The sequence below is a fragment of the Mustela nigripes genome, chromosome 3 (assembly GCF_022355385.1).
Source record: "Mustela nigripes isolate SB6536 chromosome 3, MUSNIG.SB6536, whole genome shotgun sequence".
Taxonomy (NCBI): Eukaryota; Metazoa; Chordata; class Mammalia; order Carnivora; family Mustelidae; genus Mustela; species Mustela nigripes.
In genome coordinates this window covers 132,335,974-132,350,168 of record NC_081559.1, presented here as the reverse complement: position 1 = coordinate 132,350,168, position 14,195 = coordinate 132,335,974, and the positions used below count along the sequence as shown (strand labels likewise).

The 14,195-nt window shown below is 33.7% G+C and overlaps 1 protein-coding gene across 2 annotated transcripts in view; it reads left to right on the top strand.

Moving 5' to 3' along the window:
• Window positions 1-13,512, top strand: part of MYBL1 (MYB proto-oncogene like 1) — a 39,233-nt gene extending 25,721 nt beyond the window's left edge. The window contains exons 9-16 of one of the 2 annotated variants that reach the window (XM_059394663.1): window positions 106-339; window positions 1,384-1,752; window positions 3,886-4,028; window positions 4,545-4,659; window positions 8,609-8,725; window positions 8,830-8,934; window positions 9,376-9,555; window positions 10,869-13,512. In XM_059394663.1, the coding sequence (XP_059250646.1) occupies window positions 106-339; window positions 1,384-1,752; window positions 3,886-4,028; window positions 4,545-4,659; window positions 8,609-8,725; window positions 8,830-8,934; window positions 9,376-9,555; window positions 10,869-10,997 (1,392 nt within the window). In that variant the 3' untranslated portion in view covers window positions 10,998-13,512. The remainder of the gene's footprint in view (window positions 1-105; window positions 340-1,383; window positions 1,753-3,885; window positions 4,029-4,544; window positions 4,660-8,608; window positions 8,726-8,829; window positions 8,935-9,375; window positions 9,556-10,868) is intronic. The other variant, XM_059394665.1, reaches the window with a different exon arrangement.
• The last annotated feature ends 683 nt before the right edge of the window (window positions 13,513-14,195 follow it).

Genomic DNA, 14,195 nt, shown 5'->3' with positions numbered 1-14,195 from the left:
AATGTTGTGAAGTATGTTATCCTAGAAAAAACTCTTACTTAAAAGCCAAATTTATGCCTAGGTTGAGAATGACAAATAATACTCACATTTCTTTTGTACTTTTAGCAACCTGGAAGCTTTTCTAGCTGGTCTGGTAGTTTCCTCATGGATGATAGCATGTCTAATACTCTAAATAGCCTCGAAGAGCACACTAGTGAGTTTTACAGTATGGATGAAAATCAAACTCTGTCTGCTCAGCAGAATTCACCCACAAAGTTCCTGGCCGTAGAGGCAAATGCTGTGCTGTCCTCTCTACAGACCATCCCAGAATTTGCAGAGACTCTAGAACTTATTGAATCTGTAAGTTTGAAATTGTGAGATTATCAAAAGCTCAATTTTAGTTACATGGTTTCATGTTCAGAAACTTAGTTTAAGGGACACTGACCAGTTTTATTTTAAGCATTCCTTTATATGTCATGCTTAATTTTATTCTGATTTTTTGCAATGGCTTTTGGGAAAAACAAAAAAACTTTATATCTATCTCAATATGTACTTGGTCTAAAATTTTTTTAAAGAATAAATTTAATAATTTGTTTTTTATTATACAAGTTGTACAGATATATTAGAGAGAGTTGGAAATTAGACAAAACTGTAAAGAAGAAAAATCCTCCAGAAGCCCAGAGTTAATAATTTGAAGTATTTTCTTTCAGGCTGTGTATTATACATATAAAATATATATACGTGCATATATTTTTAAACCAAAAGATACTTTTATGTATTGTTTGTGGATTTTTTTTCCTACATTATATCATAAACATGTACTTGGTTTCTTAACTGTTTTTTTTTTCTTAACTGTTTTTTAACTTCAGTTTTAATGACTTCATACTATTCTATCATATGAATGTAACAAACTTTATTTACTCAGTTTTTCAGTATTAAAAATTACAGAATATATTATGTAAACCCTTGTGTAAAATCATGATTATTTCCTTAGGTTAGACTGAATTTCTGGATCCAAGTGTATGACCATTTTGGAGATGTTCCATATACATTACCATATTATATCAAATTTGATAGTATTTTTCTGATGTGGAATAGAGTGAAGCTTTATGAATGATATTCTTTGATAATAACTTAAAATAATTTGTTCTTTTTACTTAAGATATTTTGACAGTAAGCTTCAGCTATTGAATTAGATGAAATATTATTTCAGAATGTTCCAAATTGGAATTGTAGTAAAACCATAATTTGTTCCTCTCAAATAGTCTTTCTTTAAAAAAAAAAAAGTTGAGTAAGAAAAGAAAAAATGAGTAGTTAACTTTGTAAAAGTCGTCTTTCTATGTTCAAAATCACATTTGACTAGTTTTAAGCATTAGCTTTAGTTAAGGATTTATTTTATTGCAGGATCCTGTAGCATGGAGTGATGTTACCAGTTTTGATCTTTCTGATACTGCTGCTTCTCCTGCCAAGTCTACCCCAGTCAAACTAATGAGAATTCAACACAACGATGGAGCCATGGAATGTCAATTTAATGTCAGCCTTGTACTTGAAGGGAAAAAAAACAGTTGTAATGGTGCAGACAGTGAGGCTGTTCCTGTAACATCCCCAAATGTGGCCAAGTTTAGCACTCCACCAACCATTCTCAGAAAGAAGAGAAGAATGCGAGTGGGTCAGTCCCCCAGCAGCGAACATAGCGATGGCTCTTTCACTGATGGCAGTAATACAGCACTAAAACACACACCAGTGAAAACACTACCATTTTCTCCTTCACAGGTAGTGGGTTGTTTTTGTTTGTTTCCAAATGTTGGTGAGCTCAACTACATTAGATCCTTAATATCCTTACTAGCAGTTTGTTGCTTTGATAACACATAAAAATGGATAAGGTATTTAAATGTATACACGAGAGTGCTAAGCTCTGGTAGATCAGAAGCTGTCTCATAAGGTGTAGTAGTTACATTATAGTATCTTAAAAATTTTAGAGCTAAAAGGGATATTTTAGATAAGTAGTTGTACATCTTTATAGGACTCATCAGGAAAGAAGCCCAGAAAGGTAAAATGGTTTGTCCACAGTTATCTGTCAGAGTTGAGACTGAGATCCAGTTTCCTGATTAACTGTTCAACAGATATCAGGTATACATCCATAGACAACTGCTCACTGTAAGAATTTCATGTGTCTGAAGGTTTTCTAAGGATGTCAAGAACAGATGCCCACTTTCTCTTGGAGTTATGTCCTTGGGCAGTAGATATTTACCAGAGATACAAGGCAAACTATATCTGTTATTTTATAATACTATTTTTCTTAATGAATACTGTATTCCAGGTTGTATGCCAAACACTCTTCTTATAGCATCTCAGTTAATCCTCTTCCAAAACACCTCAGCAGTTAGATGGAACAACTTCGGAAGTTAAGTAATTTGTCCACAGTCTGTTAGTAAGAGAAGGAAGCTGATGTTTGCTGAAAGTGTCTTGGTAGAAGTTAAAAAGTTTTATGGAAAAAGAAGGAAGTTTAATGGTCAAATAAACTTGGAAGATGCTGGGATATTATTGGAGATGTCCTTTGATGCTAAGAAGTTGGAGAATCTAACTGTACATAAACACTTGTTCTCTGAAAATTATTTCCCCTGTGCTTCAAGGGATGCCATTTACACAGACTACAGTTAGTTGCATTTTCTGATACCACCCCAGCTCTCAGAGTTACAAAGCATCTGAGGAGGTTTTGAGAGCATTTGACTACTAATTTTATGGCTAAATGTATTGTAAATATTAGGAGCTGGAAGTGTTAGAGCTAGGATTCATTCCAGTTACAAGTAGCCTTAACGTGGTAGGCCTGGGTAGCTCAGAGGTTTAAGCCTCTGCCTTTGGCTCATGTCATTGTCTCAGCATCCTGGGATCAGCCAAGCATCAGGTTCTCTGCTTGGTGGGGAGCCTGCTTCCTCCTCTCTTTCTGCCTGCCTCTCTGCCTACTTGTGATCCCTCTCGTTCTTTAGATAAATAACTAAAAACAAAAACATAAACAAAAAAACCCCCAAGTAGCCTTAACGTAATTTCCACTTCTTCCTACCAGTGTTTCTATTCCATTGGCTACAAAAGTCAATTGGTATTTCATGATTATATGTAAGTTAAGATTCAGTGAGTAAATTGTGTCCTTTAGAAACTGGAATCTTTTTTTTTTTTTTTAAGATTTATTTATTTATTTATTTGACAGAGAGAGAGAGAGAGAGTGGGAACACAAGCAGGGGGAGTGGGAGAGGGAGAAGCAGGTGCCTCGCTGAGTAGGCAGCCTGATATGGGACTTGATCCCAGAACCCTGGGATCATGACCTGAGCTGAAGGCAGACGCTTAACGACTGAGCCACCAGGCGCCCCTAGAAAATGGAATCTTGCTAGCAATTCTGTAGTAGATTTTTGGGACAGCTATATTATCAGCAAAGCATTATTATTTTCAGAATTCAAAGAATTCTCAAGAAAAAGATACCTAAAATATTAATAACCATGCATATTAATAAAATAATAAAAATTTTCCAGTTACACTGTTATGTGAAACTGTTAAATTTAACATAGCAGCTATTTATGGTTTCTATAGATTTTTATTTGATAATACAGTTATAAAATTATTTTACTGTGTTTTGTAACTTTCGAATATTTGTTAAGCAACTATTTATTGAATGCCTATTATATGCTAAACACTTAAAAGAGCTGGGGAAGCAGTGATAAACAACATTAAAATTTCTGCCCTCATGGAGCTTAATTTTCCTGAAGTGGAATGTAAATGAAATGTTTTTAATTCTTTTCTAGAAGGAATGGAGAAATATCTTCTATTTGAAAATATCTTTGAAAATCCTATCAGTTTAATGTTTCTGTAGGGATTTTAACATTCTAGAAATTGTCTTTAAATGCTCTTTTTTAGTTTTTCAACACATGCCCTGGAAATGAACAAATTAATATAGAAAATCCTTCATTTACATCAACCCCTATTTGTGGGCAGAAAGTTCTCATTACAACTCCTCTTCACAAGGAAACAACCCCCAAAGATCAAAAGGAAAATGCAGGGTAAGTGAGAAAATGGGAAGCACAATTTTAGATTAATGAGGTGTTTGGATGGCTCAGTCAGTGGAGCATGAGAGTCTTGATCTTGGGGTTGTCACTAGACGCCCCACATTGAGCATAGGGTTACCTATAAATAATAATAAAAATGACTTTAAAAAAAGCTTTTCATCTATTTATCCTAATCCTGATTCATATAGGACTTAGAATTGAAAAAAAAGATCATAACCTTATGTTTCATTCCCACTGACTGAAAATCAGCTACAGGTAATGGAAAACTTTGATATGAAGCAAAATAACATTTTTAGTACTTTTTTTCTACATTTGTCTTTTTCTATTTTAAGATGATTGATTGGAGTAAGAATTAGTTTAGGCAAGCTACTTATAAAATAGTCCTGGAATGTTTAAATAAAATGTGTATGCTAGAAAAGTTTAGTGTATGCTTTTATCATGGGTTTGCCTTCCTTAACTCTTATAGAATCAAATTTTGACTGTAATACAAATATCTAAATGATTGGCTAGGTTTAGAACACCTACTATTAGAAGATCTATATTGGGTACCACACCAAGAACTCCTACGCCTTTTAAGAATGCGCTTGCTGCTCAAGAGAAAAAATATGGACCTCTTAAAATTGTGGTATGTATATTCTTCTTATTTTTAAGAAATATCCTGATCTTAATAAAAATTTTTTTGATCTTTATCTTTGATTTTTTTATATTTTGAAAAGATGTTCACTGAAATTAGTAAAAAGTTTATTTCTTGATTTATAAATTTGAATTTGTTGTATGAATCTTTTCCCTTGACTTGTAAATAAACCTTTGCTTGGCTTGTTTGGAATTCATACTTTTTTACATTAAGCCATATAGAGAAAGCAAATCAAGTGTCAGTTGGACCCTTTCCTTAATATTAAAACCCACCTTTTAGTAGTTTCTGTGGTGGATACCTGCAGTAGAATAAAGTAATTTTAATATTTTGATATACATAAGCACTTTCCTAATAATATTTATGACTGATTGATCAGGATACCTCTTTAAAGTTCAGTTTACTCTTCTATTCAATGGAGATCATAAAACACATCCCAGAGGGTTATTTCTGGAGATTAAAAAGATAGGTGAAATAAAGGGGTTGGTGCTAAGTTTCATAGAGCATGTACTTACTTGCTGCGATGATTAATCATGGTAGCAATAGTAGTTCATAAATGGAGGTAGAAAGTGTTATCTGTGCTTTTAGATATATAGTCAACTTTGAAATATGTTAGATGAAAACGATGGGCATTCTAATTCTAGGTAGATACAGGTCTCTGACAAGTTAGGTTCATTAAAACTAAAATATTTTAAAAATATTGGTCACTTCTAGGCGAGGTTAGTTATATTCCTCTATTTTTAGTCATATTTTGACAAGATTCATTCATTCTAATTTGCTTGATTTAATCAGTTTTCTACCAAAAGGAATGTCATACCCTCAAATCTTCTGCTCTTTTCCTTCTTTTGAAAATATTGGTTAGAGGGTACGTAGTAGGACTGATGAAATTTTTTTGTCCCCTAGCACCTTAGACTGCTGTGAACAATTATATTCTTTTTAGCTGTCTGGACTTTTATTTGTGCATGTACACATAACAAAAGTGAGATCACACTTTATGTACTACCTTGTAATTTTTTTAAGTTAATGTGTATATATGTATCTCATAATTTTTAATATTTGTATTATATTCCACTATATGGAATTACCTAATTGATTAGACTAATCTGTTTCAGTGTTTTGCCATTCATTTAAAATGCATCATTATTTCAACAAGCTAATAGGTACCAGGCACTGCGCTAGGCTTCGGGGATGTAATGTTGAACCTGTCAGATATGTTGTCTGTTTTCTTAGGAGTGTGTACCTAATTGGGAGATAGACAAACAGTGATTTAAAGGCATGTAAGAATTCTACAGTGCCTCAGGGTCATTTGTTCAGCATATAAATTGAATAAAAATTGTTACTTTAATAATAGCACATGAGAAATCAGGTTTTTAAGTGACCTCAAGTCCTTGGCAGTTTGTTCTCATTTGGAAGAATTTATCCATTGCCAAAACAGATTATTTTCATCAGCAATTTAAGATAAAAAGAAAATAATGATTTAATAATTTTCTAAAATATCTATATGTTCATACATCTGTTTGCAGGAAGCTCACTTTTCACTTTTCATTCCTCCTATTCCTTCTCCAGTTATTATTTACTGAGTACCTACAATATGCTAACTATTTAGTTTGCTTTTCTATTTCTTTATTTGTCAGAGAGAGAGAGAGAGCACAGGCAGAGGGAGAAGCAGGCTCCCCACTGAGCAAAGGATTCCCCATGCAGAACTTGATCCCAGAACCCTGGAATTGTGACCTGAGCCAAAGACAGACACTTAACCAACTGAGCCACCCACGTATCCCTAACCATTTAGTTTTCTCATGTATCTTACTATGAGTCACATGCATTTCTTACAGAGGGTTACGGAATTTTTATTTTCTTTCTTTTTTTTTTTTTTAATTTATTTATTCAACAGAGAGAGACACACAGAGAGAGGGAACACAAGTAGGGGGAGCAGGAAAGGGGGAAGCAGGCTTCCCAGTGAGCAGGGAGCCTGATGTGGGCCTCGATCCCAGGACCCTGGGGTCATGACCTGAGCAGAAGGCAGCCGCTTAATGACTGAGCCACTCAAGCGCCCAAGTACCTGTTGTTTTCTTAATAAACATTGATTTTTCTAATGTTTGCTGAAGATCATTCAAAAGACTAAAAACTCTGGAAATTCTTTAAATATAAATCTAAATGTTGGTAGTATCAAACACAAGTATTAAGTATAGTAGTTCTTTTCTTTCACATTAGGACAATTAAGAGAATAATTCTTGGATGCCTGGGTGGCTCAGTCAGTTAAGCACCTGCCTTCGGCTCAGGTCATGATCCCGGGGTCCTGGGATCAAGTCCTGCATTGGGCTCCCTGCCCAGTGGAGAACTGCTTCTCCCTCTCCCTCTGCCTGCTGTACTGCCTACTTGCGCTTTCTATCTCTTTAAAATAAATAAAATTTTAAGAAAAAAAAAAAGAATAATTCTTGGCAGTGAATGAATTCATCTGTGTCTTGGGCACTTCTCTAGGACATTTGTATTCTTATGAGGGAGAAACAAATCATAGATTTTTTTTTGTTTTAAAGAGTACCTAATCAATGTTCTTTGTGAAATATAATCCTTAAAACAAAAGCTCTTGGAGCATTACATGGAAATACTGATATAATTCCTGCATGTCTCAGGCTATAGATGCAAGCACTTGAGAAATTCTCTTTCCATTATTAAAGCTTTTGTAAGTGCTGTGAAATCTCATTTATACATAAATGTTATTCTCCCTAGTTTTGTTGACTGGTAATATAAGCTGCTGATCGTTCTATGCAGTCAGTTTGTTCTTTAGTGATTACTTTTTATTTTTTTTTAAAGCAAATCTGAGGTATGGTAGGTGTCATTTGATATAATTAAAAACATTTTTCCCGGGGCGCCTGGGTGGCTCAGTGGGTTAAGCCGCTGCCTTGTGCTCGGGTCATGATCTCAGGGTCCTGGGATCGAGTCCCGCATCGGGCTCTCTGCTTAGCGGGGAGCCTGCTTCCTCCTCTCTCTCTCTCTCTGCCTGCCTCTCTGCCTACTTGTGATCTCTCTCTGTCAAATAAATAAATAAAATCTTTAAAAAAAAAACCAAAACAAACATTTTTCCCGGGGGCGCCTGGGTGGCTCAGTCAGCTGGGCATTCAGCTCTTGATTTCGGCTTAGGTCATGGTTTCAGGATCCTGAGGTTGAACCCCAAGTGGGTCTGTGCATGAAGCCTGCTTATGGTTCTTTCTCTCCCTTTCCCAATGCTCCATGCCCCACATGTGTGTGCTCTCTCTTTCTAAAACAAACCAACCATTTTTCTGACTTAAATGGTAGACCTAGATATTTGATTGGAAGCTAGGTAAATAATATTTTGAGACTATTTCACTATTCAGCCCATACTCAAGTTTCGTAAATAGACACACCATACATAGACACACCACACACTACTTCTTGAACACTATCTCAGCTCCAAGCTTGAGGCTAGATAAACAGAGATATACACAAAAATGAAAAAGATGTGCTCACTGCTCTTAAGTAGCTCACACATTTAATGGTAAGAGAAATGTGTTAACTAGTAATTATAATATAATAAGTGTAATAAAAGTAGAATAAGGAGAACTAGTATAGTCCCAATTTGTTCTTTGCTTCTTATTTTTCCTATTTTTATATAAAAATATTTGGGAAATAATTTCTTATCTGTTTAATTCTGAGGCTCCTGATTGAAGCAGGAGCTACAGTAGGTTCCCCAGGAGGAGGAAGCTAGAATGAAGCCTAGAGTGAACAAAGTGTCACACTACATTCAGTGCTTGCAATGTACAGTATTATTTGTGCCATAAAACTGATTAGTTAATTCATTCAACTTAGGTATCTACAGGGACTGGGAGAAAATTATGCCAATAATGAAAAAGTATTAAAGATGTATACATGGGGGAAAAGGAAATTTCTATAAAAGACTCTTTAATAACTCTTAAAAACAATTTAGTCACAGCCACTTGCCTTCTTGGAAGAAGATATTCGGGAAGTTTTAAAAGAAGAAACTGGAACAGATATATTCCTCAAAGAGGAAGATGAACCTGCTTACAAAAGCTGCAAACAGGAGGTAATCTTTCAATATTATTGTTAATAAAAGTCTTTATTTTAAAAATAAAAGTGACTTTAACATAATGTTTCTATAATGTTTCTATTGTAAATTATTCATTCTAGCATACAGCTTCTGTAAAGAAAGTCAGAAAATCACTAGTCTTAGATAATTGGGAAAAAGAAGAACCAGGTACTCAACTATTGACTGAAGACATTTCAGACATGCAGGTTTGTGAAGAATTTTTTTGTTGTTAAGATGATTGCTTTAAGTCCTGCGTTCTGGTTTCTTACTCATTGTGTGGTTAGTTCATTAGAGATTGATAAAGAGTTTTCTTTAGTATTTATATTGCTTACTTCAGAAAGATCCTACTAACTGTAGAGAATATTGTATTTACTTTCTTGCTTTTTATATTTGTTTTGTTTTGAGAGGAGTTCACACTCTTATGTATGATGTCAAAAAATGGTAGTTCTCAAAACTTTAAATTTCAATATTTATCTTTGGTTAATTTCTGAAATATTTAATTTTACTACATTACTAGAAATTTCATTGGAGCCAAAAGCTTTCTTGGAGGGAAATGAACAGGGCTTCCACCACCACTTACTCAGTAGTCCCTCTATTTGCCTCCATTTTTGAATTGGTTATTTTCCTCTTTCTTTTTTCTCTCTTAGTCAGAAAATATATTTACAACATCTTTATTAATGATACCATTATTGGAAATACATGACAATAGGTGCAACTTGACTCCTGAAAAACAAGATATAAACTCAACCAACAAAACATATACACTTAATAAAAAGAAACCAAACCCTAACACTTCTAAAGTTGTCACATTGGAAAAGAACCTTCAGGTATGAATTTATAAGTTTCTTTCAGTGATTTTTGTTGTTGTTTATTCAGTTATCATTTTGGACTTACTGATCACAAATTATACCTTTTCTTTTTAGATTCAAAACTGACTATAACAGTAACTAAACATTCATCATTATTCTGTCACTCAAACTAAATTTGGGTTTTTGAGAGACTCATTCATCAGCACATATAAATTAAACAATTGAAGTTGTAGCCAGAGTCTCTTCTGGTGATTTCTTAAGCACGATTTCATTTTTAAACTAAAGATACCTAAGTCTCCTTCTGGCATCTCTTCTGTAACAAATATGTGTAGCCCTAATTGCTATCTCGAAAGGGTAAGTGGTTGGAAGCAGTTTCAGCTTGATTTTGTTGGTACAGTTGTTTCCAGTGAACTTTTTGGCTCAGAAGTTATAAAACAAAATTCTTTTTTTTCTGTTGCTATGCAGCCATTATGTCGCTGTAAATGAAGACTGGAAGATTTTTTACTACATTATCTTAAGAATTCAACCCAGCTAGTTTGAGAGTTCATTGAGGAAGAAGTTATCTTCTTTATACCCCAGTGACTGCAGCACTAGCGTTCTTGACATTTAAGCAGTCCTTGAAAACATCTTTGGCAATCAGATGTTGCCACCTCATCTCTGTCTTTAGCTGCTGCCCTTCAAAGAGCCATGTAGCACATTCTCTTAGTCCATTTTAAATGGTTTGATTTCCTAGTGTTCAACACAGAACTTTTCAGGAAAGTATATTATGTAGCAGGTCATATACCTATAATGTAGTAATCTTTATAATAAAGGAAGAAAACCAAGGAAGCAAACACAAACTTGATCTTGTATTATGAATATATTTCCTAATTTGCAAAACATAAAGCATTCTTGGCTCATTTTTTGACATTACATCCTCTCTTTAAATCCTTAGCAAAATTTTGAAGCAATAAAGACTTGACATTTCTTTCTGTGTTAAGACTGATTTGAATTGTGGGGGTTGTGGGTAGAGAATTTTTAATTGCCTCCACAGGTCTATGAACAATGTAGGTAGTTAAAAAAGATGGACCTTTAAAAATAAAAATTATTTAATTAAAAAAAGAGAAAAAGATGGACTTAAAAAAATTGACCATAAATATTTCAGTATGTATTTTTAAAACATTGTTTAATAAGAAATATCACAGTGCCATCATCAAAACTGTTTACAGTGATTATTTATCATTAAATATCCATTTGGTTGAAATAATTGACTTAAAAGTGTAATGAATTATAAAGTGGAATGGAGAGTTATTTTAGTAATCTTCACATCACTATTAATGTTTCCTTCATAGTCAAACTGTGAATGGGAAACAGTGGTTTATGGGAAGACGGAAGACCAACTTATCATGACTGAACAAGCAAGAAGATATTTGAGCACCTACACAGCTACCAGCAGTACTTCAAGAGCTCTCATACTGTAATTGTTATTAAAATTTATGAAATGCCCTACTTTTACTGTATTCTGTACTAAATTAGGTTGCAATGAAATTTTTGTCAATTAATTGTTTTTAAAGTTTTAATGTAACCCTAAAACGGTTTGCATCTTTTTTCATATTGGGCAGGCACGATGCCCAGCCACTTAAGTAAGGGGTTGGTAATTTCATAGTTAATTTTTTAAGAGATGAGATTTTAAAAAATCGTTTCTAAAAGAACAAGATGGGAAGACTGTGTTAGAATGTTATAAATATCCTAAAAGTAAATTCTCACATATTTTCTTCAGAAGATGTATGTTCCTACTCTCTTGATGCTGCAGTTTTGTAACAAATAGGTTATGAGTATGTGTGATTTCTGTAATTAGTCTATGTATGGGAAGCACACATGGTTTTATGAAGTACTTTTGCCTACGTGCTGACTGACTTAGGCTACCATTTACAAAGAAATACAGTGGAAAGAAATTGAAAAGAAGGAGAGAAAGTTGCACTACTAATTTTTGGTATTTTTCAAAAACTATAAAATTAACTACAGTGTTAAATGTATTTATTTGAGCATAGTACTAAAAACAAAAAGCATTGATAAAGGTTTTTTTCCTTATTAGTAAAGAGTCAGTATTTTCTTCATAAATCTCAGAAGAGCTGAGAGTTTTGTTGAATGTATTGTACAGTATGTAGGAGCAAGAAGACTTTGTAAATTGGAAAGTCTTTTTATAATTTATTTTCATTTTTAAAGCTTAAATGTAGATATTTATACCTATACAGGGTGTCTAGAAGCCAGTGTTGTTTCCTGTTATTTACAGCTAACATAAAGAACAATTTTGATGTTTAAGTATGAAATATGAAACAGTAGTAAGTTATAGCTGCAAAGAAATACAGTATCTACACTGTATGTCACATCTACCTAAATATTGCACTATGCCCTTTAAATCATGTTGGTTATAAAGTAGTTCTAAAAAGTACTAAATAATAATTTAATATTTTCTTTTTAAATTATATGGGGGGTCATATAAATTAATCTGGTGATTTGTATATGTGTTTGAAATTTTTGCATTTTGTTTAAACAAATAATATGGTACTTGGGTCCCTAAAAACAGTCTGCACTTAGAAGTTTATTGTATTTACTCAGTGTTTCAGAAGTAGAGAACATTATTTTTTATTTATAAAAATATTTTGTCCTTTTATAAATGTTTTGTGTTTCTCTACAGGTTACAACAGTTGCTTCAGTTGCCTGTTTTAGGTGTTTGCACTTATTTCTTTTTGAAAGAATGTCTTTATTTGCTTTTGTGTAGAGATTTTATGTACTTTTTTTTTGAGACATATAATGGTGTGCTGTCAACTTAAACACTGACAGGCAAATAGAATTGTACACTGTAGTTGTAATTATTTATAATTGACACACTCTCTCCCTCTCCACTCCTGAAGTATGCTGCTATATAGAAAATAGCAGAATCGGCTTGCTGCTATGAGAGAAGGAAAGAGCCACCACGACTTGCACTGTGTGAAAAGGTAAAAAGCAAATGATGGCAAGTTCTCAAGTTAACTTAATGGAATCAACCATTACCAGGCAAATTCTTGCAAATGCCAAAATACTATGCCTTAAAACAAAGACAGCTTAAGATTTTCTGATGTTTTTACGTTAATAGAAATGGTAATACTAAGTATTTTAATGCCTAGCTCTTGAACAGTAGACCTAAAAGGGTTTTAAGCTATTTAAATCCACTTGCTCATTTTTACATATTATATGTAGTGAGAAGTGAAGAAAATGTATGGTACCAAGATTATGCCTTGTTGATAACAAATAGATGAGCCAATATGAATCTTCTTCACGTGTTTGTTAAGTCTGTTGATTGCTTCCTAATTAGTGAACTTCTCACAGGAATATCACTTTATAAAACCAATGATTGTAGCAAAATCATACTGGATCATTTCAATTTCAGTTACTTTGAACTAATAGCACATAATGGTTTTTGTTTGTTTGTTTGTTTGTTTGTTTTAATGTAGCCCAAAGCCCTTAGCTGGTTTGGATGTACATAGTTTCCAGTCACCAAAGTATATCTTGGAAGAGCTATATTTTTTTAAAGCATAATTTTTCTTGAGCATTAAATTATCCCAAGTATAATATATTGCAGATAAGCCTGGGCTTATTGGACATAGTACATATTTGGGTTGGTATTGGTTGAATCCTTTAGTTAACTGCTTTGTTGCTTTTTGCAAGAAGATTTTTAATCTTAAACATGTCAGGCATCTTAAATCACCTTTATACTGTTGTGTTCATTTGAATTTCTTTCAGTATGTTATAAAAATGCCAGACATACATGTAGCAGCCATACTTGCATGGAAACTGACTACACATATATAATACTGCATTTTGTTGTAAGGTTTTCACATTAATACAGCAATTACCCAGACTAAACTGAGTTTTTTGATGTATGGGAAAACTTTCCATTGTAAGAGAATCTTGCATACAATTTTGACTATTAACATCCGTAATAAAGCATCTGTGTACAAGCTGACATGGCATTCCTTCTTTCATTTTGGTTTTGTTTTATGGTATTGATTGGACTATTAAGGACTTAACCCAACATTCTGTTCTTAAGCTTTTTTTTCCCCCTTTCGTTCTACATATACAGGTGATTTTATCTGTTAACACAACCTGACCTCCTTATCAAGAAGTAGAAATACTTACACAGTCTCTTTCAGAGTCATATTTTCAACTGCTTTTAAATATTTCCATATGACTCTTCTTTTTTTAAAAAAATGTATTTATTAATTATTGTTATTAACATAAAATGTATTATTTGCCCGAGGGGTACAGGTCTGTGAATTGTCAGGCTTACACACTTCGAAGCACTCACCATTTCACATACCTTCCCCAGTGTCCATAACCCAGTCACCCTCTCCATACACCCCCTTACCCCGGCAACCCTCAGTTTGTTTCATGAGATTAAGAGTCTCTTATGGTTTGTCTCCTCCCGATCCCATCTTGTTTCATTTTTTCCTTCCCTACCTCCCCAAGCCCCCAACTCTGCCTCTCAAATTCCTCATATCAGGGAGATCATATGATAATTGTCTTTCACTGATTGACTTATTTTGCTCAGCATAATACCCTCTAGTTCCATCCACGTCGTTGCAAATGGCAAGAGTTCATTTCTTTTGATGGCTGCATAATATTCCATTATATATACA